General features: G+C 33.3%; 1 protein-coding gene across 1 annotated transcript in view; it reads left to right on the plus strand.

Moving 5' to 3' along the window:
• Positions 1–240: 240 nt before the first annotated feature.
• Positions 241–25,938, plus strand: part of teq (Tequila) — a 409,295-nt gene continuing 383,597 nt past the window's right edge. The window contains exons 1-2 of the mRNA XM_081772160.1: positions 241–483; positions 18,327–20,289. Coding sequence (XP_081628286.1) covers positions 421–483; positions 18,327–20,289 — 2,026 coding nt within the window. The 5' untranslated portion in view covers positions 241–420. The remainder of the gene's footprint in view (positions 484–18,326; positions 20,290–25,938) is intronic.

The raw sequence follows: 25,938 nt of genomic DNA on the forward strand, positions 1-25,938 counted from the left end.
AAAAAAATCACGTTAACGTTAAATAACACTGCTGGAGGGGAAAAAAAAAAGTTCGGACGCATAAACACCCACTTTGCTACGCCACTGATAGTTATTCTTTCGCATTCTGTATTGAGACAATATGAAGACTGCTTTGCATTCCAATAAGGCCTTTTCAAGTAATCAGTCAATAAACACTGTGTGAAGAGAAGGGGTCATGCAAATTGACCCTTGAATTGTAACCTCGAGATAAGAGCACAGAAAAAAGGCAGTTTCAAGAAATGAAGTTATCCTTATACGCAAAACATTTTGGTCCTAAACCTAAACTCAATTGTGTGATAAAATAATGTCATTGGATTATTTTTTCTAATTATTACGAAACAGAAATAGTTTGTATAAACAAAGAGTGAACTAAACAGTGTTTCAGTAGTACGTAACATCATGAAGAAAGTTATTGTTTGTGTGGCTATATTTGTATTTTTGCTGCCTGTTATATCCAATGCGGTAAGTTACTACCTTCTTTTGTTTATTATGTTATTGGTTTGTTCTCTGAATAAGTTGCTAGATATGTAGAAAGGTTCTCCGTAGTAAAAAGTATTGTACTGTACACTACAAAGTGTTTGAAGAAGAAAATAGACGACATTTTTCTAATATTTTGTCTAGGAATAGAAAATGATCAAACAAAACTGAAAAAGAACACAAAAAGAAATCAGATGTTATGTTTACATTTCTATCAATCTGACATTTACATAGCATATACTACTGGATTTTTCAGTACCGGTTTACTAGTTTCCAGAAATGGTGCGATTTTTCAACTAGTGTTAAATTTAAACATTTTCCTATAAGGAAGAGCATTTGAAAAATTAGGGGGTGTCAACATTGTTCTTATACAAGTATGAAGTAATATACAGGTTCCTATGCAATCACACATTTTCTCAGAGGGAGCGGCGTTAGGTATCGGTAGGGTTGCCCATGAGACAAGACGAGATAGAAACTTTGGAATAAGACAATACATGAGACTGAGTTCTTCCAATATAAACATCTTTTCGAAACAAGACATTATTTTCATACCTTTTCGAGAAGAGACATCTCAAATTTGGTCTCGTAGACAATTCTGGAACGCCAATGAAAGCAGAGGTAGTGTGATATATACCGGTGGATACTTTCCCTTCGATCGATAAATACGTAGGACTCAGATATGAGCCTTGGTATTATCGATTTTATTCAACTTTTTTTTGTGTGTGTGTGTGTGTGTGTGTGTTAGTCTTAGTACGATATTTGTACTCAGTTGTACCGACCTGCATTTCTTCAAATTTCACACACATGTTTATCTCTGATTTGAGAATAAACAGTGATGATTAAATAGCAGCACACAGCTCCCATCCGGCCGCCTGCGCGTAGGTTTCATCCGCCCTACGACAAAAATTAAAAACTGTGTGACCTTTTCTTTCTTGAACTTCATGCACAACAGGTATAGTAGAGTGTAAATCGTGTCGTGATTCTAGTTACGTATTTCTGACACAAGCAATGATCGTGCTTCTAGCACCCAAAAATGTTTCGATCTAATTAAGGTGCTAGGGTTGACCAAAGCGAAAAGCCATTATAGAAACAATTACTAACTACAGCCTCTATGATTCTCAAGTATATACCCACAAATAAATTTACAGGGTGAACCTGAAAGATGTGTGCGAACTCCGGGAGACATCAAAAGAAGACAAAAACTCCTCTTGCATGTTGTCAAATTCCGCGTCGTGTGTGAGTGACAGGGGTGCCAACTTGGAATCGACAGTCGAATCCTGACAATTAAAAAGGAACAGAAAGATGTGCACAAACTATCTCTGTCTGCGCAACTGCCTATAAATATACCACATTGACTTGATCCCTAGTCTTCCGTTGCAAGCGCTGCTATCGCCTGGAGGAATTCCACTCGCTTACTCTCGCTTAGCAACAGCTGAACCCTTATTGGCTCAACGCATGGGTGTGTGAGCTTTAGTTTGCATTTTTGCCACGGCTCAAGACATTTTGGCAGCACAATAATATACCATTTTACTGATGTTCATACCCAAGGTTACTAGAGAACAGGTTGTCTCTTATCCATGCTGCACTGTCATAGGCTGTTCCGGAATGACGTCACCCATGGACCCATGAAGCGCACAAAAAAATTGTCGTCTGCTCTTCTCCCGCTTAAGAATAAAGAAGAGGGTCTTCGCGTGAGAAATCCTATACTGAATTAACGTATTTAGTAAAATATTTTTTTGTTGCTTGCATGAAGAATCAAACTTAAGTGTCTGTAATTTACTACATAGAATAAGATTTTAAAAAAAAATTATAATAATTGTGTTTTACGATAATATTCTATGGTTAGAAACCTTTACCTCATTGGACAAGTTTCCTGATCTTTTTCTTCCGTTTGTCCTGGGAGCCTCCGTCTCTTTTTGCAGAAACCTTACTTTTCATCTTGCCAAATTATTCAAAAACTTAATTTTGGCAAATGTTCCCATTCGTACAAATGAAGTCACTATTTCAGAATCCATATTAGCACTACTCCCACAAATAATTCCCTTCAGACATTTTATGGTATCTTTTCCCCTACGCACTGTTCTTCCATGGTACAATGAAAACTGTTTTTCCATATATTTTACACACGAAAACCATTCTTCAGTGGGCTGTGTGAGATGGGCATGAGACAAGCTTTGAATCCATGATGGTGAAGAGTGATGAACGGGAACATTTTTATTGTACTGATTACTTAAATTAGGTTTTTTTTTTTTTTGTATTTTTTTGCAAGCCAACCTGCTATATATTTCAGTCCATCTTCTTCCATTGCTGATTTTGACTCAATATCGCACACTTCACTTAACTTAAGAACATCTTTGTCTTCGGTCATTGTCTTTGTCTTCAGCATTTCATCAGTACATACAAGGCTACATTTTTAAAGAAATTTGCTTGAAATAAATTCTTTACTTTCGACAGTATAACATTAACAAATTAATTACAAATGTATTGAAATAAAAGCATGCAGAAATAAACATAAAATGTTCTTAATTGAAAATAGCAATTCCTACTCTAATTTGTGCTTAAATGAAGATACAACATTATTAAGATTATCATTTACCATTAATGCAATTAGCATATTTTAATGACACACAATAATGTACTATTTACCTTCTTAAAGTAGTGTAGTTTATCCTTCTTGAGAAACTGGGTAATAATTCGTTTGGCCTTGCATCAAGGGATCCCCACCTCCACACAAAACTGTGTGACAAGAGAAAATTAATCAGAAGAAATAGAAGATTCAAATTTAAATGGGAGATAACAACTTAAATGTAAAATTTTTAGTTTAATATTCGAATAGCATTCTAATTCAAATAAAAAATGAAAGCATTAGGAAAACAAAAGTTTATCAGAACTTCTTTTATTTATTATTTCAATTTATTTACAGTTTCCTCTTATCGTTAATTTTCTTACCGTATTAATGAAACCAAAATTCTTTGACTTCTTGCAGATTCATTTGCGTCTACTACAACTAATAACACTCAATTCATATTCAGGACAACACATGTAACAAAGGTCTTTGTCTACCCGTTCTAACACCTAAACATTTATATTCTGGTCTGGAAACACCATAATACTAGTTCAGAATATATGTTGTATGAGCCAGATTCTAGGTGGTATCATAAAAAATATAAAACTCAATCATTCTTCAGCTATAAGCTTCACAATTTATTACATATATATTTTGTTCTACGTTGTTGACTATAAAAATATATAAATCGTAGAATTGGTGCTGGTTTACTTTTTGCGCACCACATTTTGCAAGATTTACAAGTAAAGTTCAATATTTGCATGAAAAGACATATTCATACAGTACAAATTTCTGGAAGCGATATAATTAAATACAAAGTAATACACCTGTATTTTATATTTACAAGTGTAGAGTTACTAGTGTAAAATGTTTACAAGGTTTTTACTACGGACAAAATAAGTGAGTGGATATGAAAGACGACTGTATTAGAAACTATTTTCCACCGGCGGTGTATTTCTGCACCGTGTATAGAAGTTGTACTTTATGTTTACAAGTGGAGCGCTACTAGTATGAAACCATGTCAAGTGCTATTGAAACTCGTATCATTGCCAAAAACTACTCGTTTTCACTACCCCTTGCTTATGTGTATAACCACCTTCGCTGACGCTGCTCCCTTCGGATACGTCCTCTCCCTAACGCTCGGGTAGGTAGCATTCGTGCTTTTTAGTGGCCACCTAGCACAGGTTGTTTTGTGCACTGTAGTTTTTATGTATACATCCGAACGCCGTATTTATATTCAAATCGTAAAAGAACTGTAAATTTTCAACAATTACTTATAATGCCCCCTTGAATTTTAATTACGCAATGTGAGAAATTTTCATGTCACCCAGCGCAAATCATTTAGGAAACAATAAGGAAATCAGTGTAAGAATTCTAATTTTCGAACAATCATTTCGTGTGGTGCTCCAAAAGTAAAGCTGCAAGGTAGAATCTAAAGAGGTTGCTATAACATAACATTTTGAGGCTACTTAATTTATGTATTTTATAGCATTTTTATCAGGTCAAATTTTCTTGAATCACTTATGTATATTTTATTTATTATCTTTGATTCGAAAACTTTTAGTCATAAAGTAATAATATAGTATAAGAGGTTTCAGCTATTCTTCCCGCTAAAACTGTGGAGACTGTGGCGCCGCCACTCAAGTTGAGTACCATCAACTACTACAAGCAAAAACGAATCAAATCGTTCAGAGCGCGTGAGTCTGATAGAATTAGCCAATGATACACTTGACTACTACCAGCAGCAGACGATGGAGTTAGTTATAACTCTAGCCGGTAATGTCGCAGAGTCACTTTTGTTGCATTGTGGGAACGATTTGAATTTCCATTAGGAATATAGGGAGTGGTTCATCAGGGTCATCAATGCTTTTAGTTCTCTCTTTTATTTATGTTTTGGAATCATAGGGTAGAGACCATAATAGACTGAAATAGTGATGTCGTCATTTCCACTTCGTTACTATGGTGATCGCCATGTTTTTTTTTCTTTTCTAAACAAATGCATGAAGCGATAGAATATTATGAAGTATACTGTTAATATGAACACATACACAGAATTTTAGAATATTTTGAGGTCAAAGTAAAGTTGGTAGAAAAAGATACAGATTAAGAATATGCGACCACTATTTAGAAAATTTACAAGTGAAATCTAGTAATTAACAATGTAACATGTAACCTTTTCATACAGAAGCCACTCTGATAAGATAGAAATTGCATAAGTAATGCCAGCCAGCGCCATTACCACGTAATGCACAATGAACAAAAGCAACTAACTATACGCAATGTGAAAACCCTAAGGTACAGACTGACGAGCTGTCGGCACAATGAAAATTGAACAAATACACGATTTGTCTACAAGGAAAAATAATTGTCTACTTTGAAAATAATTACATTGGCGCATTTAGATACTTTACGCCCAGCCCGCCCATCCTTTAAAATGTGAGTGCATAGTTACAGTGGCTATAAAATAAAGAAACAAATAATGAATAAAAACAAAACAAATAAAAAATAGGACACGAAGCTTGTAACCATACGTATTCTGAGAATTTTCAATCTGGACCAATTTCTGATCGGTTAACATGCATCGGATCTTTCCTTATAAGTCCTCCTTACTTTAAAAATAGGTAGGTCTATATACTGACAGTACACAAGAAAACATTTAATAATGAGTGGTACAGCATGTTTTAAACACTATTTCTGCAGACCTATACGTTTGGAATGGAGTGTGTGATACTGATGGTACTAAATAAAAATTTTCCAGAATTATTTAAATTTACTATCCGATAATAATTAACCTAAGTATATTTTGACACTTAACGTAATCTCCAAATATATAAATCAATATTAGTGGAAACATTTCACTTTCAACGCTTGATATAGTCCTATTTTAATATATTATTACTCTAATGTTTGCAATCCTGAAGTTAACACGTTACTGTTTTCGCTTTGTAAGTACGAAGTTCTTAGGCCATGTTGTTTAGAAAATAAAACTACGATCATCATGACAACGAGACGGATGTAACGTCACACTACTTCAGTCTATACTGTTATCCATATTTCAAAATAATGTGTAATGCGCTACGGTGTAGCTATATAATAGCGGCTAATTACAGCATAGATATAAAAAATAGATGTCGTATTTTAAAGAAACTTAGAATCGAAACTATTTATAGCAAATTTTGAAATTGCTACAAAATATGTTCCGAATGAGTATGTATAACAAAAGTGATATTTGACGATATAAACGTGAGTAAAAACAACAGAGAAAATAATACCTTTATTCGAGACATCTTCAATAAGACAAGAAACCATTCGGAAATTCGACTGGCTACCCTCACTGGTGGGAGTGAAAATTATCAAGAAGAATCGAGTAAATGTAATTAAATCACTTATCCAATGCTAATTTACTGTTTGTTTCCAGAGACGGGCTGCTGCAATATGTTCAAATTGAACTCTTTAGTCATGTTATGTAGGATAGCGTAAGTCAGTAAGAGATCGATCGAGTCAATAAGAGAGCAGCGTCACACTTTTGATTCTAGTCATTGGATTTAGCCCTAGTTATTAGACGAATGTTTATTATTTATTAGAATTACTGCTATTAGATTTTCAAAATTAAAACATCTGAAAACATTTTCATATTTGTGACTCGGCTGGAGGAAGAGTAGTGCATAGAAGTTGGGTCCACAGCCTTATTTCTGGATAATTTCAGTATAAAGCCGTATTATGCTGAACTACAATTGCAATTGCATTTTAAATTACCTAAATATTTTCGAAACCTCTTATACAAAGTCATAGGAATTGATCCCCGATGCATTCAATCCAACGACGAATTTTGATGTTATTAAAAGGAAAGGAAAAGTAGTTTAAAACAAATGAAAAGGAAACTCTTACTATCCGATTCTGATATTATGTACACATATTTTCGCATATGAGTAATGCTAATATTTAACAATGAATCTTCGTATGTATTTAGGTATACTGAACCATGCTAAAATAAGCAATAAGGTATATGTGCGAAATGATAAACATCAACATTGATTACACGTGAAAGTAAAAGAAAAATGTTTCGGAGAAAGTAGTTGAAAATAATATAAAGGAAAACTTTTAGTTTAGCATCCCACAATTACCCCTTAGGCTAAGGGGAACGGATGACTAAGGCCAATGAATAGTGATGGAAGGTTTTGTGGAATGAGAATGTGAGAGGAAACGAAAATACCCGGAGAAAAGACACGATGTTGTTCACCACAAACATACTTGAGTTGGGATTAAACCAGGGATCTCACATATCAGAGGAAAACGGTCTACGACAGAGCCACTGTGACCCTATGAAAATAATAAAAGAAATGCAAAACATTTTTCACTTATTTAGATGGAATAAGCCAAACCAGACAATTACAAATAAGAATTTATGCTTCATGTATTCAATGATACTTAACACTAGTACCAGTTATATTTATTATATAAGCGGATTTGATTTAATTTTAAGTTTAGCATTCCTTTCAGCAGCAAGGCTCTATAAAACGTGGTCCTATAGCTTAATGTGAGATCCGAAACTCATAAGCTCCCGCTGAAAATCGAACCCGAATCACTCACGACTTTAAATAAATGAAAAAAAAAAACACCAAATTTCGGATGGCAAAGTGATATATCAAACGGAAGAAAAATATGTTGAACATGGGTGAAAAACGACTTTATAGCTCCAAAATTTTGAAAGCGACAAAATCAGCATAATTTGAAAATTATATAATTTAACTCACCGGCCCGAGTACTTATTTCGAATAAAGTGTAAGTTAAACCTACTCGACCCCGTCCCACTTTGTTAAACCCACAGTCAATCAATCATTTCTAGTTTTATTTTCTATACATTTCATACTTGTAACTAGTTGGAAAAGCCAATTCCGTAAATAATTAGAAATATTACAAATACAATCTAGGAAGTCCCTTATGATACAGTTCCTTCTTAGCCAATGTTCCAACCAGTTTCTCTTTCTCTTCTTAATAATATCTAAAATTGTTATTTTCTTCCTCACCATTTCTAACACCCTCTCATTCGTTTTTCGCTCGACTCAGCTAATTCTCTTCATTCTTCTCCACACCCACATTTCGAAAGCTTCCAGTCGTTTTTCATCTCTTTTGCGTAATGTTCAAGTTTCTAACCCATTGTAACTTTAAAGATATTACATATTGAAAACATGGTAAACATATAACGAACATTCGATGTTAATGTGGAATACACTGTGGAAATGATTCTATGTGAACGTTACTACACTCATGCGCAGAAGTTAATAATAATGTATTTTGAAGCATGTATGAACACACGAAATGAAAACAGAAGCAGCTATATATTGGTCGAAAGTGGAATTCATTAATATAACAAACTAAAAACATTGTGAGAAAAGACACAATTGGAGAAAAGGAACAAAAATATATAGGGACATTGCAATCAGAAAATGTACCTATGTGCTATTCCACTAAACAATGGTTACGTATAGGGACATCAGTAGTGTGTAAGATCTTCCTATACTGAAAGAAATGCAGCACAAGATGACTGCATGCTGAGGATGACATTAACAATAAGTGGCTGTGATATGAGTTGCCATTCGTGGCTCAGTGCCTCCCTTAGCTCGGAAACCAATCTTGGAGATATGTGAAAGTATGCAAATAGCCTATCAAACATATCCTACGTATGTTCTAATGGATTTAATTTGTTGATCGTCTGGGTAAATCTAATCATCTGATGTATTGAGTCTCAAAGTACTAATTCACTATGCCAGCGCATTGCAGACGTGCATGATCGTCCTTTCGAATGGAATTACGATACACTGCACCCCGAAACAGACGAACACAATAGTGTCCGCGTCATCCGAATTGGCGTGTGGCATCAGCCAAGCTCGCAGTGTGCTATTACTAAACCTTCAGGGAGGAATATAATCATTCATAATTGATTTTGTTTGTATTTGTGGACAATTATGAATGATTAGATTCCTCCCTGAAGGTTTAGTAACAGCGCACTGCGAGCTTGTTGGCAGTATAGTCCAAGATACCGTATACATGTCATGATTTCCCGTCGAAAGACATGGAGGGGAATCCAAAATCCCAACATAATCCCATACCGCACCATGATTCATTCATTCCTGTAATGGTCCAATTCAGCAATGTTAGCTGAAAGGAACTGTGTTCTAAGCCAGTGGTTCTCAATCTTTTCGAGTCTAGCGCTCCTTATACTGAATACAGCTATCCTGAGCGTCTCCCATCATCTTAACCCAATCCAACCACGCATAAGGCTGTAAGATTTGGAAGAAGAAGTCGAAGAACCAGAAAAAGGCTTTGATTTTTAAAAAATAAACCTTGAAGAATATATATTTTCTATAAGCAAAAGGAAATATTGTTTCTGGAATAATAATAATATTTATTTATTTATTTAAGCAGTTTATTGGCAACAACAGCTTGACAGCCACAAGTGCGATAAGATACGGAGTACAGTAAAATACATTAGATCATAATCATAAAATAAACAGTTTTTACATAAAATGATAGCAATGAAAGGAACATGATAAATACATCAGTGATAAATAAACATAAAAGTAAAAGACAAGTAGTATATACAATTATAATAAATACATACATAAACATAAGAAATCAACTATATATATATATATATATATATATATATATATATATATATATATATATATATATATATATATATATATATATAGAGAGAGAGAGAGAGAGAGAGAGAATAGATTCAATAGGGTTTGCAAAATATTTTGATTCACAATTCCAAATAATAGTTGAATATTCAAGGTGAGACCTTCATTACATAGATAAACAACCTTGCATGTATTAATTGAGTTAAAATCTCTACACAACCATTTAATTAGTGCAAAATTTCTTTTACGTTAGTTTTAGATGTTATAACATGAAGATGTTTATGAAATAATAGTTTTGTATCCAAAGTAATTTCTAAATCGTTTACCTATTTTACAAATTGAATCTGATTGTTATTAATATTATATTCACGTATAGAGGGATTTGTTTTCCTGGAGTAAGATATCCCTCAGTTTTAGACAAATTCAAAGATAGGGAATTTATTTCTGACCAATGTGTATTATTATTATTATTATTATTATTATTATTATTATTATTATTATTATTATTATTATTATTATTATTATTATTATTATTATTATTATTATTATTATGTAAAATTGCATAATCTTTCGTTGTTAAACTAGGATGAAAAATGTTGATATCATCCGCATACAACAAATAATTGCAAGTAATTTAGTAATAGCATTAATGAATAACAGAAAAAGTAAGGACCCTAAATTTGAGCCCCTAGGCACTGCACAAGTAATATTACAAAAGAAGCAAAATTACAAATATTACAAGTATTTCCTTTATATCTTCCCAAAAATTTCCTGTTAGATAAATACGAAACAACCTAGTTAATTATACAACATGGTACATAGAATTTAATCAATTTACTTAGTAATATATGATGAGGCAGTTTATCACATGCCTTCCCAAAATCCAAATAAATCATATCAACTTGATCACAATATGAACCACAGAGAGCACATTACGCACTAAATTTGATAAGTTAATTACTATAGATCTCCATTCAGAAAAACCACGTTGATTAATATCGTTCGCAATGTACATAATTATATATATATATATTCAAAACTTTTACGCATAACATTCATTACAGAACTAGGTCTAAAATCACTTATCCACTTGTTTTTGGAATTGGCGTTAGAGAAACAGTTTTCCGAATATCAAGATATGTGTTAATACTAAGGTTCCAATTAAATAAAGAGGCTAAAACAGGAGCCATGACCTTAGCTATTTCTTTGATTATGTAAGCGGGTATGCCATCAATGCCACAGATAGATTTATCATTTAAGTATTGAATAGCGTCTAACATATGTTCAATAGTAATTACAAGTGGTTTCCTGGCTGAAAAATAATGAGAGGGCCTTAATACTTCTACATCTTTATCAGGACATTTTTGAAAAACTGAAGCAAAATATTGAGCAAGAGAATCAGCAAACAATTTACAATCAGTTATTAAGATATTATCTTTAATAACACCGGATGTTACATTGGCATTACATTAACTCCATGTGTACATTTCTAGCATTCAGTAGCATTAGCTAAATGATTTTCAATTTTCTGATAATAAATCCGCTTATCTTCATTTAGTTTAGCCTTAAAGGCTCTGCGAATTTAAGAACGTAGTATCACATTCTAAAGAAGTAGTTTTATATTTCTTAAGAGCTGAATTCTTTTCCCTCAACAAAGAAATAAGATCTTTCGAATACCATAAAGGATATTTGGATCTTTTTTTTTTTACCTTGCCATAGGATTATTATTTTTCATAGACAACACTGTGAGATCCTGAACTTTTTAGGCCACTATATTAATTTCTACTCCTAGCAAAATATTAGTCCTATCTACTTAAGCAACCTGACAATAAAGAGCTAAGTAATCTCCTTTTATAAATTGAAACTGCTCAGAAACTTCATATAATTTGAAACCGTCTTGAAGAAAAACTTTAATTTCAAGAGGATTATGATATGAGTTAGGTTTTCCCATATTTTCGTAATGTTTGTTAGACGCAACAATAATATTAGATATAACCAGGGCAAGATGTGAGGTTGAAAAATCAACACTTAAATTCATATTATCTAATAATAGTAATAATAATAATAATTTGAATTTATTGATAGTAGTGACCACAGCCTAAGCCATAAATGGTCGCAAATATGCAAATAATATACAATGGAGGATTACATCAAAGTAAATACAAAATAAACAAATTAAAAGGAAATGACACATCAAAATATTTCGATCAGATACAAAATTATATGTTATACACGAACTTAATACAAGCTTAGATTACAAAATAAAATTTTAACATTACCTCCGTTCAAGTATCTATTAAATTGAGAACTGTGATGTGATGTATAACAAAGTAAAATTTAATGAACACTAATAAAATTAAACAAAATTTATAAAGAATATATGTAACAAAGAACATAATTAGATAAAAATAAAAGCACATCAAACGAAAGACAATTGGAATTTCATAGACAATATACCAGACGGAACAATTGTGAATTTATATATTTACTTTATAATACATTCTAAATATTGTTTATTAAGTACAGCAAAATTTACATTGAATAGATAGATTTTCAGAGATTTTTTGTTTATATTCTCTACACTAATAAATTGTGGAGTACCAATTATTTTGTTAATACATAAAATACATCGATAGTCCCTGGGGTTATGTGAAGGAATTCTAATATATGGATGTTCAGTTAGGTTCACCCTAGCATGTATTACATCGTGAATAAGATTTATTTGCCTCAGGTCTCTCCTAACATCAAGAGAGAGCAAATCAAGCCAAGCAAGAATCTCCCCAATAGTCTTCTTATTCAATTTCAATTTGAATCTAAGCCAGGCCAAGAAAGGGATTTGAATTGAATCAAGAACTTTAGCAATACTAACAAGATTTCGGTTCGATATTAAAGTTGCATATTCCAGATGAGATCGAACATAGCACAATATAAAATTTTACAGGATACAATATCTTTAAAGGTTTTAGCAACCTATTTAATAAGTCCAAGATTCCTTCTGGCTTTAGCTACCATAGTAGAAATGTGTTGATCAAATAATAGCTTATTATCCATCATAACACCTAAATCTTTATTAGTTGAAACAACTTGTATTGTATGATGATTGATTAAATATGAGAAAATGGATACATTCGTTTTTATAGAAAACGATATAATTTTGGTTTTATTAATGTTCCAAGGTAGTGTACTCTGAATGGACCGTTGATAAACTGTATTAAAACCGTAATTTCAAATGATCCTGACAATTTACTATTTTAGAAAAAAAATCTTCAAATTATCGGCATAGAATAGAAAGGGACACTTCAAAGATTTACCAATATCTTTTATATATATTATAAACAAAAGAGGACCCAGACTGGATCCTTGAGGAACACCCGAAGAAATATTGTATACAGATGATTTGCAACCCATATATCTGACCACAAATTTACGACCAAACAAGTAGGAAGCAAAACCAAAGTATCAAAGATTTAGGAATTTCAAAGAGTCAAGTTTCTTTAGAAGAATATAATGAGATATATTGTCGAAAACTTTAGGAAAATCATAATGGACTGTATCGACTTGACCACGATTATGAACAACAGAAGAAACCCATGTCAAAAACTTATTCAAGTTTAATTCCGTAGATTTGCCTTTGATAAATCCATACTGTTCAGGAATAATACAATGTTGAAGGGAACAATAAAGATAGTTATAAATAAGTTTATCAAAAATGTTAGGTATTATATCAAGAATAGAGATAGGTCTATAGCCAGTTACAGTCTTTCCATCAGTTTTAGAAACTGGAGTTACAGCAACAATTTTCCATTCATTATGATAGAAACGAAATGCTAAACTCCAATTAAACAATGATGGCAAGATTGCAGCAATTATTTCAGATATACCTTTAATTATAAAAATCGGAATTTAACTAAGATCTACAGAAGCTTTAACATTCAGAGTTTAAATAACATCAAGTACCTGTTTAGTATTAAAAGATATTTGGTCACTACAAAATTGATTGGCCATAGAAGTATCATTACTATCATTTGCATTAACTTCATCTTTGTGATAAATAGTTTTAAAATGCTTGGCCATAGCCTCAGATAACAATCGAGGACCAGTGACCAATTTATCGTTTATTAATACTGCCTCAACACCCTCTTTAGCATTAATTTTCTTTTTTTATTTACTTCCAAAATCTTAAAGTTTTCTCAATTTTACTATCACATTTAATTGTATCAATAAAAAGTTACTTCTTAAAATTAGAACGATATTTGGAAAATACATTATAACAGCGTTTCCCAACCTTTTTCAACTTGCGGCACACTACGGGTGTAACTTGAATTCTCGCGGCACACTCATAGATATTATTATTTGTAAATATAAAATACCGTGATATTTTTTTTTCTGTGATTAATGATCTTTCTCACAGAGAAGAAAGCTCAATCACTGGTTTTCCCCCCGTGGTTAATCATTATGGTTACTTTTCATTCTAATTTAATAATAGAAAACAATTCAATGAAATATTGGTTTCAGGTCTGCAGAACTACGCTTTCTTTTTCGAAAACTGTATCCAAACTTTCACTAAGAAGATAGATCACTAAATAACGAACGGACAAACAAATCTCTTTTACTTTTAAAACATAAATATAGGTAATTTGTATGCATGTTTGCTTTGTCGAAAGTATTGAATGATATTTTAAAATTTCAAGTTACGAAATAGTCAGCAAAAATAAAGGAGCAACAATAGTCACAACAATGATAACAAATACTTTTTTCAACATTAAAATTGTACACAAGAGTAACACGGTTTTAAACTTAAAATTGTAGATTCATAGTAGAGGTTCATAGTAATGTGAAATACAAATATACATTTTCCCTTATGTCTTTCAATTTGATTTCTTTAGAATTAATAATTTTGTTTTGATTTCCCCGCGGCACACCAGCGGCCCATTCACGGCACACCAGTGTGCCGCGGCACACCGGTTGGGAAATGCTGCATTATAATCCTGAGCAGATTGGGTTCTTTATACTTCTTATAAGTATTTTTCTTTTTATTAAACAAATAAATTAAATTACGAGAATACCATCTTTGATATTTAGAAATTGATTTAGTTGCTAATGGAACATTATTCCTAATTGCTTCCAATATGACATCGCTAATATTTTAAGTAACAGTATCAATATCTTGATTCAACAAAATATTGGCCCAGGGAAGCCTTTGGATTTATCTATATAAAGAAATTTAGTCAATCTTCTGATATAGCATAAACTATCACTTGGTATCTCCCGTATTAGAGATGATAATTTGACAAAAAATTCAATAGGATCGTGATACCAATCGGGCGGAACCAGAGGTGCTACATTATTACTAAGTTGAACATAAGTATTATACAGAATTAGATCGCGACCAGACATCCCAGAGTCAACATTCAAATTCATATCATCCAAGCCTTGAATAAAATTTTAGCCTTGGATTTAATCAATGAATAATTTATTTGAAAAATTTCTATTCGCCCAATCAACTTTAGATATATTGAAATCACCAATAATCACTATTTCATAGCTCAAAAAGTTCACTCTTGACACAATATAATTAAGATAGTTCATAAAACTTGTAACAGAATAAGTTGGATGAAAGTAACAAATCAAACTAATATTTTTTTCCCATTCAATGTATCAATCTCAATCCAAACACACTCAGTTTCAGATTTTAAATCAAATCTTTGAAAACTTTTGTTTAACAGCTAGTAAAACGCCACTACCTCTGCTACATTGATTAGAAATATAATTCCTATCACAACGAAAACACTTGTAATTTTCAGTAAAATAGTCACCAGTATATTGATTGTGACTAAATCATGACTCTGTTACAGCAATATCAAAAGAACAGTCAGTAACAGAAGAAAAAATATATTACTTTTAGTTCTAAGTACATGGTCATTTTGATACCAGATATAGACTTCCATATTGAACTAGTTGTTGTTCACATTATTAATCTGATTTTCGGAATTGGTTGTTAAGAGTTTAACCATAAGACGGACCAATTAATATAAAACTGGGCCAAATCGTAGGGTCGTTAATAACAGTGTCAAACACTTCAACATGAAAAGAGGCATAGATATCATATTTGGTTTATATTCTAGGCAACATTTGACATAAGTTACATTTCTGCACTGACAATATTTTCAACATCGCTTTTATTTACTGATGGATCAAATCTAGTAACAAACAATGCTCTTTTTCTACTTTTAGGAACCAAATCTAGTTTGTTAGAACCACTACCAGAAATGAACTTACGTTGATTTTCATTTGAACCAGTATTGAAGTTCCCTCTATTGTCTGTCTCTCTTGATCCTTTATTTTCTAATCTCTTTTTATTACGTGAAATGACTTGAACCCATTGTTCTTTATCCGTATCAAACTCTACTTCTTCCTGGCTACAATCTAAAAACTATATTCTCATTTCTAGTTAATTCAGGGAATTGGCCAGGATCACTTACATCTACAACCTTTGAATTCTTATGAGTGTATTGATTCCTTCATCTAACAATTACAAGATTTTTTCAAGAGTAATTCTGTAAGTCTTCTTTTTTTAATTTTGGGACCTTAATTGCTTCCTCTTTCAAGCCTTCAAATTCCCTTAGAAATACACTCTTCAGGTCATTCAGTCTATTTTACACAAATTTTCAAAGAATCGTCAACAGTTGACCTTTCAAGATCTCCATGATTACCTTCATCCTGAGATACTTCAGAAACCGTATCACCCTTTATCCAATTATTACATAAAAATTCGGATAACTGAATTGAACTACTGTCCATTTTCGAGTGCGATTCAACACATGCAAAATGACAATGAAACAACTATTGCATTTGATGGACTTTTGTCTACCATAAATGGGCTGATTACAGAAAGGACAATTCTCGCCAGTAGGGGCCATAGTATATTGTCTATCAAATAAATTCAATATTCACATGCTTATATATAAAACAATTCTACACACTACTGGCCCTAGTGTGTGAACTAAAATAAAAAAAGACAGGTTAAACAAAAAACACAAAGTTCACAAAAATTTGCTTCTCGACCTCCATTAGGATCTAAAAGAAGACTACATGACCCAGCCTACCAAGTGAGGAACATAAACAAAGGAAAGATAGTAATTCCCTTTAGCAACTACACTGGGAGTCCTTCTGCGACACACTTCCCACCATGAAGGTTGGAAGGCCGACTTATTGCCTGCAGTGTTACCAGCCCAACATGAGGAGGCAGAGACAGTCTCTCACAGATGGAAATTGGCCAGAAAAGAGAGAAAGATCTTAAAGAAATGAGCTACCGCGGGGCCAAAGGCCGACAAGTGATGATTATTAATAATAGGCAAAATAATAAAAGCCAAAGGCCGATTATTATTATTATTATTATTATTATTTGTAAAAATGTCTAAACTTTTGATAATTTGTCAAATGCAAAATGACTTTCTCCAATAATAAGAAAATAGTCAGTCATGACATTTCTAATGCTCTTAAATAGTATGCCGTCCCTAATCGCCTCTTTTTGCTCCTGTGTCCCGTTTGGAAACGAGGACAAGCCTTGGGAACTGTTAACGATCATGTTAAACACCACTGTTTTAGGTTTTCTCCAGATGAATCCACATCGAGAATAACTTGTGAAACTAACTGGGATTCATCTGAGAACAGGACATGACTCAATTCCTTTTAGGTCCATACGTAATGTTATCTACAGCAATTCAAACAGGCTCTTCTTTGCAATGGGATCAATGTAACACAATTTTCTGGCACACAAGTGTCCTTCAGCGAACCGTCTGAATACTGTAAACCTGAAACGGTCGTCCCTGTAGCTGCTGCAAGATCCCTACCGAGATCTGAGGAAGTGTTGTGTCTGTTGCTTCTGGCTGCTAGACATAGTAAACGATCCTCTTGGGCAGTGGTACTCCTCGGAGGGCCTTCACTAGACCTCCGAAACACGTTTTCTCCCTGTTGAAATCGTTTCCAGATTCTGGAAATGACACTCAGTGGGATATCGAGTTCACGCAACATTTTCAACTGTGTCTGGCCGTCTGAAGTCATTCGATGGTTCTTTCACGTATGACATCATCAATACGGTTTCTTTATGTCATTTTCCTATACGTGTACTGACAATAATATCAACAATACGATAGTATGCGCACCTGTATGTGACTTCTCGAACATGATTGTGGCGCGTTGTAACAGCGCTCGTCACATACCTGTCAGTGGGTGTATACATCGCCGCCATCACATGGCAAACAGTTAAGAACTCGTCATGGGATAAACTCAATGCATTTACGACTGCTTCCAAGAAAGATTTTTATGCAGTTTCTTATTATTCCTAAGTTTTGGATACAAGTGCACATATTGGGAATTAAGGTTTTGCTTTGAAGATTTTTTTTTTTTTTTTGTATTTTAAGCATTACTTTTTAATACATTTCTGTAAGAGACTATTATACAGAATATTTCCCTAACATGTTATCACTATAATAGTTATTAGTAATCTCTAGAGTATGAGTCTTATTAATGAATAATTATTAAAGTGACTTTTACATCTAACCCTTGCTGGTAATAAGAAATTGTACCGAAATTATCCTTTTCTTTTGTAGGTATCTGGAGACGAGATCACAAAACCTCCAAAGAGAAGAGAAAATATACGACCAGGTCACCAAAGACGTAGAAAGAATAATATAAAAGGCGGACGTGAAAGACAAAAGTCATCATCCGAAATTACTGATATTTTAATACCACCTGCTCCTGAGCCAGCTTATCGACCTGTTATTGTAAGAAGTGGAAAACCTAAAATTTCCGAAAATTTACAACAGTTTTCACCAAGCGAAACCCTTTCATTTCAAAATGTTTACTCACAATCACGTTCAAGTTCACAGCGGCCATCATGGAGTGAATCTATCTCCCCAGCAAATAAATCACCACCTGAAGAAAACAGTGAAATGGCTAGGATATTATCCTCTGGTATGGAACCAGCTTATGAACAAAATCAAAGGAACTTGGCCTTTGGAATGGAGCCCGCTTATAGACAGAATAATTCCACACTTTTATCATATGGAGTAGAACCAGCGTATGAGCAGAGTGTCGCCAGAAGTCTAGCTTTTGGAATGGAACCTGCTGACAATACATCACAAATACTTGCATTTGGAATCGAACCTGTAGAAAAACATCAAAGATACCGAAGTGATACTATACATATTACAGAATCGTACAGCAATGTGGCCGTAACAAAACCAGAGGAAACAGAACTTAAAAGAAATAAAACTGGTAGAAATAGAAATAAAAACGGATATCCATATAGTGGATTTAGGCATGACCCATCACCAGCACAAGAGGATGAGGAACATTTTGCAACAAGTGATCAGAAACTTATTCTAGTTTCATCTTTGGAAGCAAGTACGGATTCTTTAGGTCAAGATAATGCACAAAGAAATCCATGTATTTCAGGAGAAAGAAGGCAAAACTCTGGTTCGTTCAACAGGGAAAATTCACAACAAAATCAGCATCAGTTCTTAGAAGAACAAACAAGATGGCGCCCTATAAATACATATAACTTACAAAACAATCAACAGCCTCCTCAGGAAACAAGATGGATATCAAGAAATGAAGATAATTCACAGACAAGTCAATTCATACCGGAACAAAACGGATGGACACCTATGAATCAAGGAAATGTACAACAAAATCAATTTACTCCAGAACAACCAAGGTGGCGACCTGTGACTCAAAACAACCAAGTAAATAAATTCTTCCCAGAACAAACAAACCGACGACCTAAAATAGATTATTACCCATTTGAAGGTAACTTATCTTCAGAACAAGGAAGATGGCAACCAGATAAACACCATGAATCACAAGAAGGATTAATATTTTCTGCTGATACCAGATGGGAATCTGGAAACCCATTTCAGTCGCAAATTCCTCCACAGTATGTCGAAGGAAGCATTAATAGTAACAATAGACCTGGCTTTTCGCAAAGTGTGACAAGACCGCAACCTGATTCTTCAACGTGGCGTCCTGTCCATAATACAAATTCATATAATGCTTCTGTTCCTTCACAACCCAAAAATGATGGTCAAACAGCCATAAAATCTAAATGTCCCTCTCCAACAGCTACTGGTGCGTATCCTTATGAACCGGATTGTCGTAAGTTTGTGAATTGCTGGAAAGGTCGGGGGTATATCCAAACTTGTGCTCCAGGTACTTTATTCAACCCACAATCTCGTGAATGCGACTTTCCTCATAAAGTGAAGTGTCTAAATAAACCAAATTCTTCTCGCAGATTGAAAGGGCCAAGTTCAAGTTCATCTGTGGTAAGAGTACCTGTTACATCTCCTCCTCCAAAACCAACAAGAACTTCTCGTCAGCGTGTTTTCTGTCCAGAACCAACAGGATATTTTCCTCATCCTACGAATTGTAGTAAATTCATTCAATGTGCGCACGGAAGAAGCTTTGTCCAAGATTGTCCTGCAGGAACACTGTGGGACTCATCAATTGGAATATGCAATCATGCTTACCTTGTCAAGTGTCAGCAAGAAGTAGTTGAAGGAAATGCGAAAACAGGTGAGTACAATTTTATATACATATAAGTGTCAATCCTATCAGGCTTGGCTTAAAATTTTGAAACAAGAGTATCGAATAGTATGTAAAGAAGCGCGTCTAGTTTGAATAGGTTATAACTATGTCTATGCTATATTTTTTAAAATCTTAAAATTTAGATACATTGCACGTGACACAAAATCGCACAAAATGACGGTAACATTTTTTACTACATAGACCACAATAATTCGTTTTGGTACTGACTTTGCTTCTAAGTAATGACTTTAATAAATAATCATATACTTTCAACATATAAATAATCACATACTTTTTAGAATGCACAATTTTACTAAAAATGGAAATTTTAGTTTGGCTTTCAACGGTTACATTCTGCAAATTAAAGGGGGCAGATGACTAATGAAAGCGAATGATGGAGAAAGAAATTATGGAATAAGAATGTAGGCGGAAATGGGAGAAACTTGAGATAAAATTTATGGACAATGTTGTCCACTAAAATCTCACGTACCTCGGGATCGTAGAAGGAATCCAACCCACTAGAAGTTAGCACTCTACCACTTTTTTGTTTAACGAAACTTCTACTGATCCATCGTGCCAATACCATTTCACTAAAACTATCAGAAAGTCGAGATATTTGAAGAACGTGACAGTAGTGTACATCCATTCCCAGACAACTTTTTAGCACTTGGCGTAGAATTAGAGACGCTTTTGTAGTGTATTCAGCTACAAGCAGGGTGATTCAATGACAATTGCGGCGATAAGACATTCCACAATTGTGATTCGAATATATATATAAACTTAAATGCTTATCTGTTCCTTTAGAGAAGGAATAGGACTAGAACCTTTTCACAAATACGAAACCAACAATAGAAAAAGTAAAAGTAGAACTGGATAGGTCATACACGTGATAAACAGTGACTTTCAGATTATCCCAAAAGAGATCAGAAAAAAAAAACATTTACTTATGTTCACATAAACAATTCCTTCTTCAAGGATTTACATGGCCTTCAGCTTCCGTGAATGTTAAATTGTAAATAGAAAATGAAAGTGTTTGCGTCTTCGAGAAATGACTGTAAAACCCTCTGACAAATTTTACTAAATTATCATTCTCTCTCCATTCTGGCAATTATTACAGTTGATACTACGAGTAAGTGGGGTGTGAACTGCAGCTATGAACTCATAGGAACTGTAAGTACGCTTTTACATTTATCCTCTGTTTATCATGGTGTGAAGAAATGAACACTTGACAGACTTAATTTACACACGAGTTTGTGAACCCTGCGTCATTTAAAATCATGTTAGTGATCCCACCATTAATCAGTGATGCATCATATTCATTTTATTTTCCTTCTGTGAATCTTTTATGGTGTTGGTAACGACAATTATGTATTCATATTAATAAACCTTTTTGCTGGCATTTGTCTAGAGAAATCACTATGTTCTTATTTTAAACTATCCGCATCCATTAGATTAAGCAACCCGATCATCACTGTGCTACCATGACAGCAATATCTACCACCGCAATAATTTTCTTAGATTTTTACAGTTACATAAAAATTGCGGACCCCCTCATAAAACTTTCTCGTTCCAATTGCTTAAAATAAATCATGTTATGCTGCAGTTATTAATGAAATATTTTCTTGTGAAATACGAACAAAATGATAAGACGTTTTCCGAAAAAACTTAATTTAAAAAATCCTAAAAAGTAAACTACCCATTATAGACTTTTTCGTTAAGAAATAACTTAAGCCATATGTTAAGGTTATTGATGAAATATGACTAAAAAATAATAATAAAATTGCCTGAGTGGTATTTTACAAAATTGTCAAAAGAAAAGAGTAAACTACCTCTTGTGGATATTCTCATGGAAGTGAATTATGCAACATTATAAGAACAATAATGATATATTTATTTATGAAATATGATCAAAATTGCCTTGTCGTTTTCGAGAAAGTAGTCGAAATAAAAACTCATCCGAAAGAGTAAACTATCTCTTGTGATCCTTTTCTTAAGGAATAATTTACACAACATTATAGAACTCTTAGTTAAATATTTATTTATGAAATATGAACAAAATAGTATGTAATTTTTGAGAAAATCGTCAAAAAAAGAAGAAGAAGAAGATCAGCCCCGAAAATAAACTACTCCGCACATTTTTCAGGACAAATGAAGTTCTGTAATATTGTCAGAATATTAATAAAATATTTATTGATAAAATATAAAGAAAACCACTTGAGTCGTTCTCTGAGAAAATCGTTCGAAAAACGCATCCCCTACGAATGTACTACTCCTTGTACTCTTTTTCGGGACAAATGAGTGGCATATTCTCAGGTTAGTAATGAAATATTTATTTATGAAATATGAGCAAAGAAGTCGACTTGGCATCTTTCAAAATCATGGCGAAAATTATGTTTGAAGAAGTTTAACACACTAGTTTTGCATTAAGTGTTGCTCTGAAATAACTTCCTATTGAGTTCACTAGTAATTTCTAAATCATGTAGATTATTTGAGTAACAAAACAATTCCAAACAACTGTGATTCAACATTGACAATATACTAGCATATATATCAAATCTAAGGATCTTTTTCCAATGTCAGTATAGACTAAAATAAAACAAAGTAGGGTACATTTCATGTGGCATTATTCTTTTAATATCATGTAAGCAACTACGTGGAGCCCATCAATCATTATTTCTCAAACTGAAAAAAAAAAAGATAGGAATCCACAAGACAACTGAAAAGGAAAGGTAAAGAAAGGTCACTGGCGAAAATAGCAAGCAAAATCGAATGCAGACAAATTCGTTGCAGACGTATTAAGTTATGGCTAAGAAAGTTTTGTAAGAAAATGCTCATATGTCAATATTCCTCCCCTGGTACGATTTCTTTCGTCTTCTCAATTCTCTTCTCCCTTAACCTCCCCTATCCCCGTGCCCACACAAAACTTTTTCGAGGTAGTTTTTGTTTCCATATTCTTTCGTTCGTTCGTGCTTGATTTTATTCAATGGAAACCTTGAATACAGGAAGGCATCAGTCAGATTTCACTGAAAAGTTTCTAGCGAACATTGAACAGCAAAAGAGAGAATTTTGCGTGACACTGCGATTCGAGCGTTCGTTTTCGTTCTTTTGTTCCAAGAATTAAAAAAAAACACAGCTGCAGATAAACGTATTTCTTTTCCTTTTCTTCTGCTTCTTTCTTTTGGAAGCTCGTGATAGACAGTTTGAGGAAATCAGCTGGAGTAGAGGGAGAGACGTGGAAGAGGAATTACAGAGAAAAAGAATGGTTATGAAATAGGAATTATTTTGTTAAAGTTGCAACTAAATCTGTCAAAAGTCTTTTATCGTATAATGGTTGTCAATTACTTAAACGGTACTCATTGTGCCAAGCAAAAAACTTTTTCGGGAGCACCGACCGGAACAAGTTCAAATTCACTAAACACGCTATTGGATGCTTTTGTTCTATTTTCCTGATTTAATAATTAATCCGTTTATTCTTCAGTTAAAGCTACGGCGTAACTTGCATAGTTAATGTGGAATTTCAGGAAGTGAAAACACAAGGACGCTTCTCTGACTAAAGTCTGAACTATGATCGATCGCAACGCATAGAACAGGAAAAAAGATGAACCTATTTACTTAGAGTTCCTTCTTGCTTATGGCCTGCATTTATTGGCGCCATATTCTGGCACCACCGTGCTGTTTCGCTGTAACCTGACTAGAATATCTGTGTTTCTTTTACTTTGTGTTAGAAACATAACTAGAGGAACATAGTTAACAGAATCACTTATGTAAAATGCGCTCGAATTTTTTATTATTATTGTTTAATAAGTTATTTATAAATAATTCCGATTATCTGACCGAATTGTGAGATTTCTATCCAGCTAATTTGCCTTTAATGAAATACAACTTGTGATTAGTATTATAAAATTATATTTAAATTCAATGCAGAACAAATAGATTCATTGAAACTTTATTTCTCTTATAGTTAATTACTCACGATGAATTTGTAATAACAAGGCCGTATTAAAAAAAAAAATACATATGAATGAGACTTATAAATTATTTACAATGCTGTTTTATGCAGTATAAAATTTGAAAATTTCAAGGAAAGAATTTGGCACCTCATATTCCCTCTCAGTTTAGCCTTATGTAACAAATATTACGTTTGTTATTTTAGCAGCTTAATTGAAGGACAGAATTGCATATGAACGTGCTCTATGTAGATTCCTTTACTTTTTGCATGTGTTAGCTTAGAAATCAGAAAACTAATTGATTTTTTTTAAAAAGTCTGATCTCATTTGTAAACCTAGTGACTAAATTTTATTTTTCTCTCTGATACACTGGAATTGACTTGCGTTTAGATCTAGTTTAATGCTTCCATAATTCATATGGTCTTCAACATATCATTTGATACTTCAATAGGTCGGTAATTCATCAATAAGTAGTATATTTGAAATAACTTGGTCACTTTAATAATTTTCAGACTCATATTCTCATCTTACATTAGATTAATTAATTGACTTGAATTTAGCTCCCCTATTCAAGACCAAAGCTAATAGATGTAAACATACAGCATCATATGAGGTGATTTTCAACTGAAATCTAATCTGGGTGAGTATGCAAATTATTTAGTCAGCAGAGGAAAAGATTAGATATGACTTACATTGATTCTTGATGGATAGGATTTTCAAACGTTTTCTTTTTTCCGAACTTATCCTCTTTATCAGACTTTTAAAATGGTCCGGTGAGTTTTTACGAAAATAGGGAAATACCCTCTTGTCTGGGAGTACAGATAATTAGGTCAGCTTCGAAATTCATAATATGAAGGAAACTCGGGTATTCTGGACTCAGTCGGGTAAAGTGGACCCTGCCTTTTTTTCTGCAGAATTCCATTGCAGTGAATTTGCAATACCATCAGAGGATGCGGTTTTGTACGTAACAACATGAGAAAACTTTAAGTGATGTGGCCATTGAATGCAAATTTATGTCTGTGGAAGATTTTGAAATTTTGCAAAAGAAAGTTTGTTTACAGTATTTTTTCTGTATTCAGTTCATGTAGGATTATGTAGTCCATACAATGTTATATCATGCACATGTTGTATATTGTCTTGGCGTAACGTTACGATGAATATCAGAAATTATCAAGCAAAAATTTGTAATCACTGATGGTACGTAAAATAGACCCCTACATAGCGGCTAAATTAGAGTAGAATTTATTTTCCCGAACTTTCAACAGTTTCTTTAGTTATCCTAACTCTTTTGCTGAATTTGTAACTGTCATAACTTAAATTTTATGAAATTATTTTTAAGTAAAAATCTTGGATGCACACATGCTCGCATGTATCTATTTTTCAAGTTAATGCAGCATTTTTGTAACTATTGGATAAGATGCACATCAGAGTTAAGAAGCATTGAACTCGTTAGACCTATAGGTGATTCTATCACTAGCTGTGATTTGTTTCAACTCTTTGGCAAATCATATTTGGGAATAATTTACTTTCCGAATCAAAGCATTTCCAGTGACCCTGTATATACAACATGCACATCAATCGATCCATGGTGGCAAAAGAAATCGATTGACATCAATCTTGACCACTTACGGAAGTCACTTCTGGACTAAAGTCACAATTTACTTTCCGGAGTTTTTGCGTTTCTAGTTAC

This window comes from Thermobia domestica, chromosome 1, assembly GCF_964235325.1.
Source record: "Thermobia domestica chromosome 1, izTheDome1.hap1.1, whole genome shotgun sequence".
Taxonomy (NCBI): Eukaryota; Metazoa; Arthropoda; class Insecta; order Zygentoma; family Lepismatidae; genus Thermobia; species Thermobia domestica.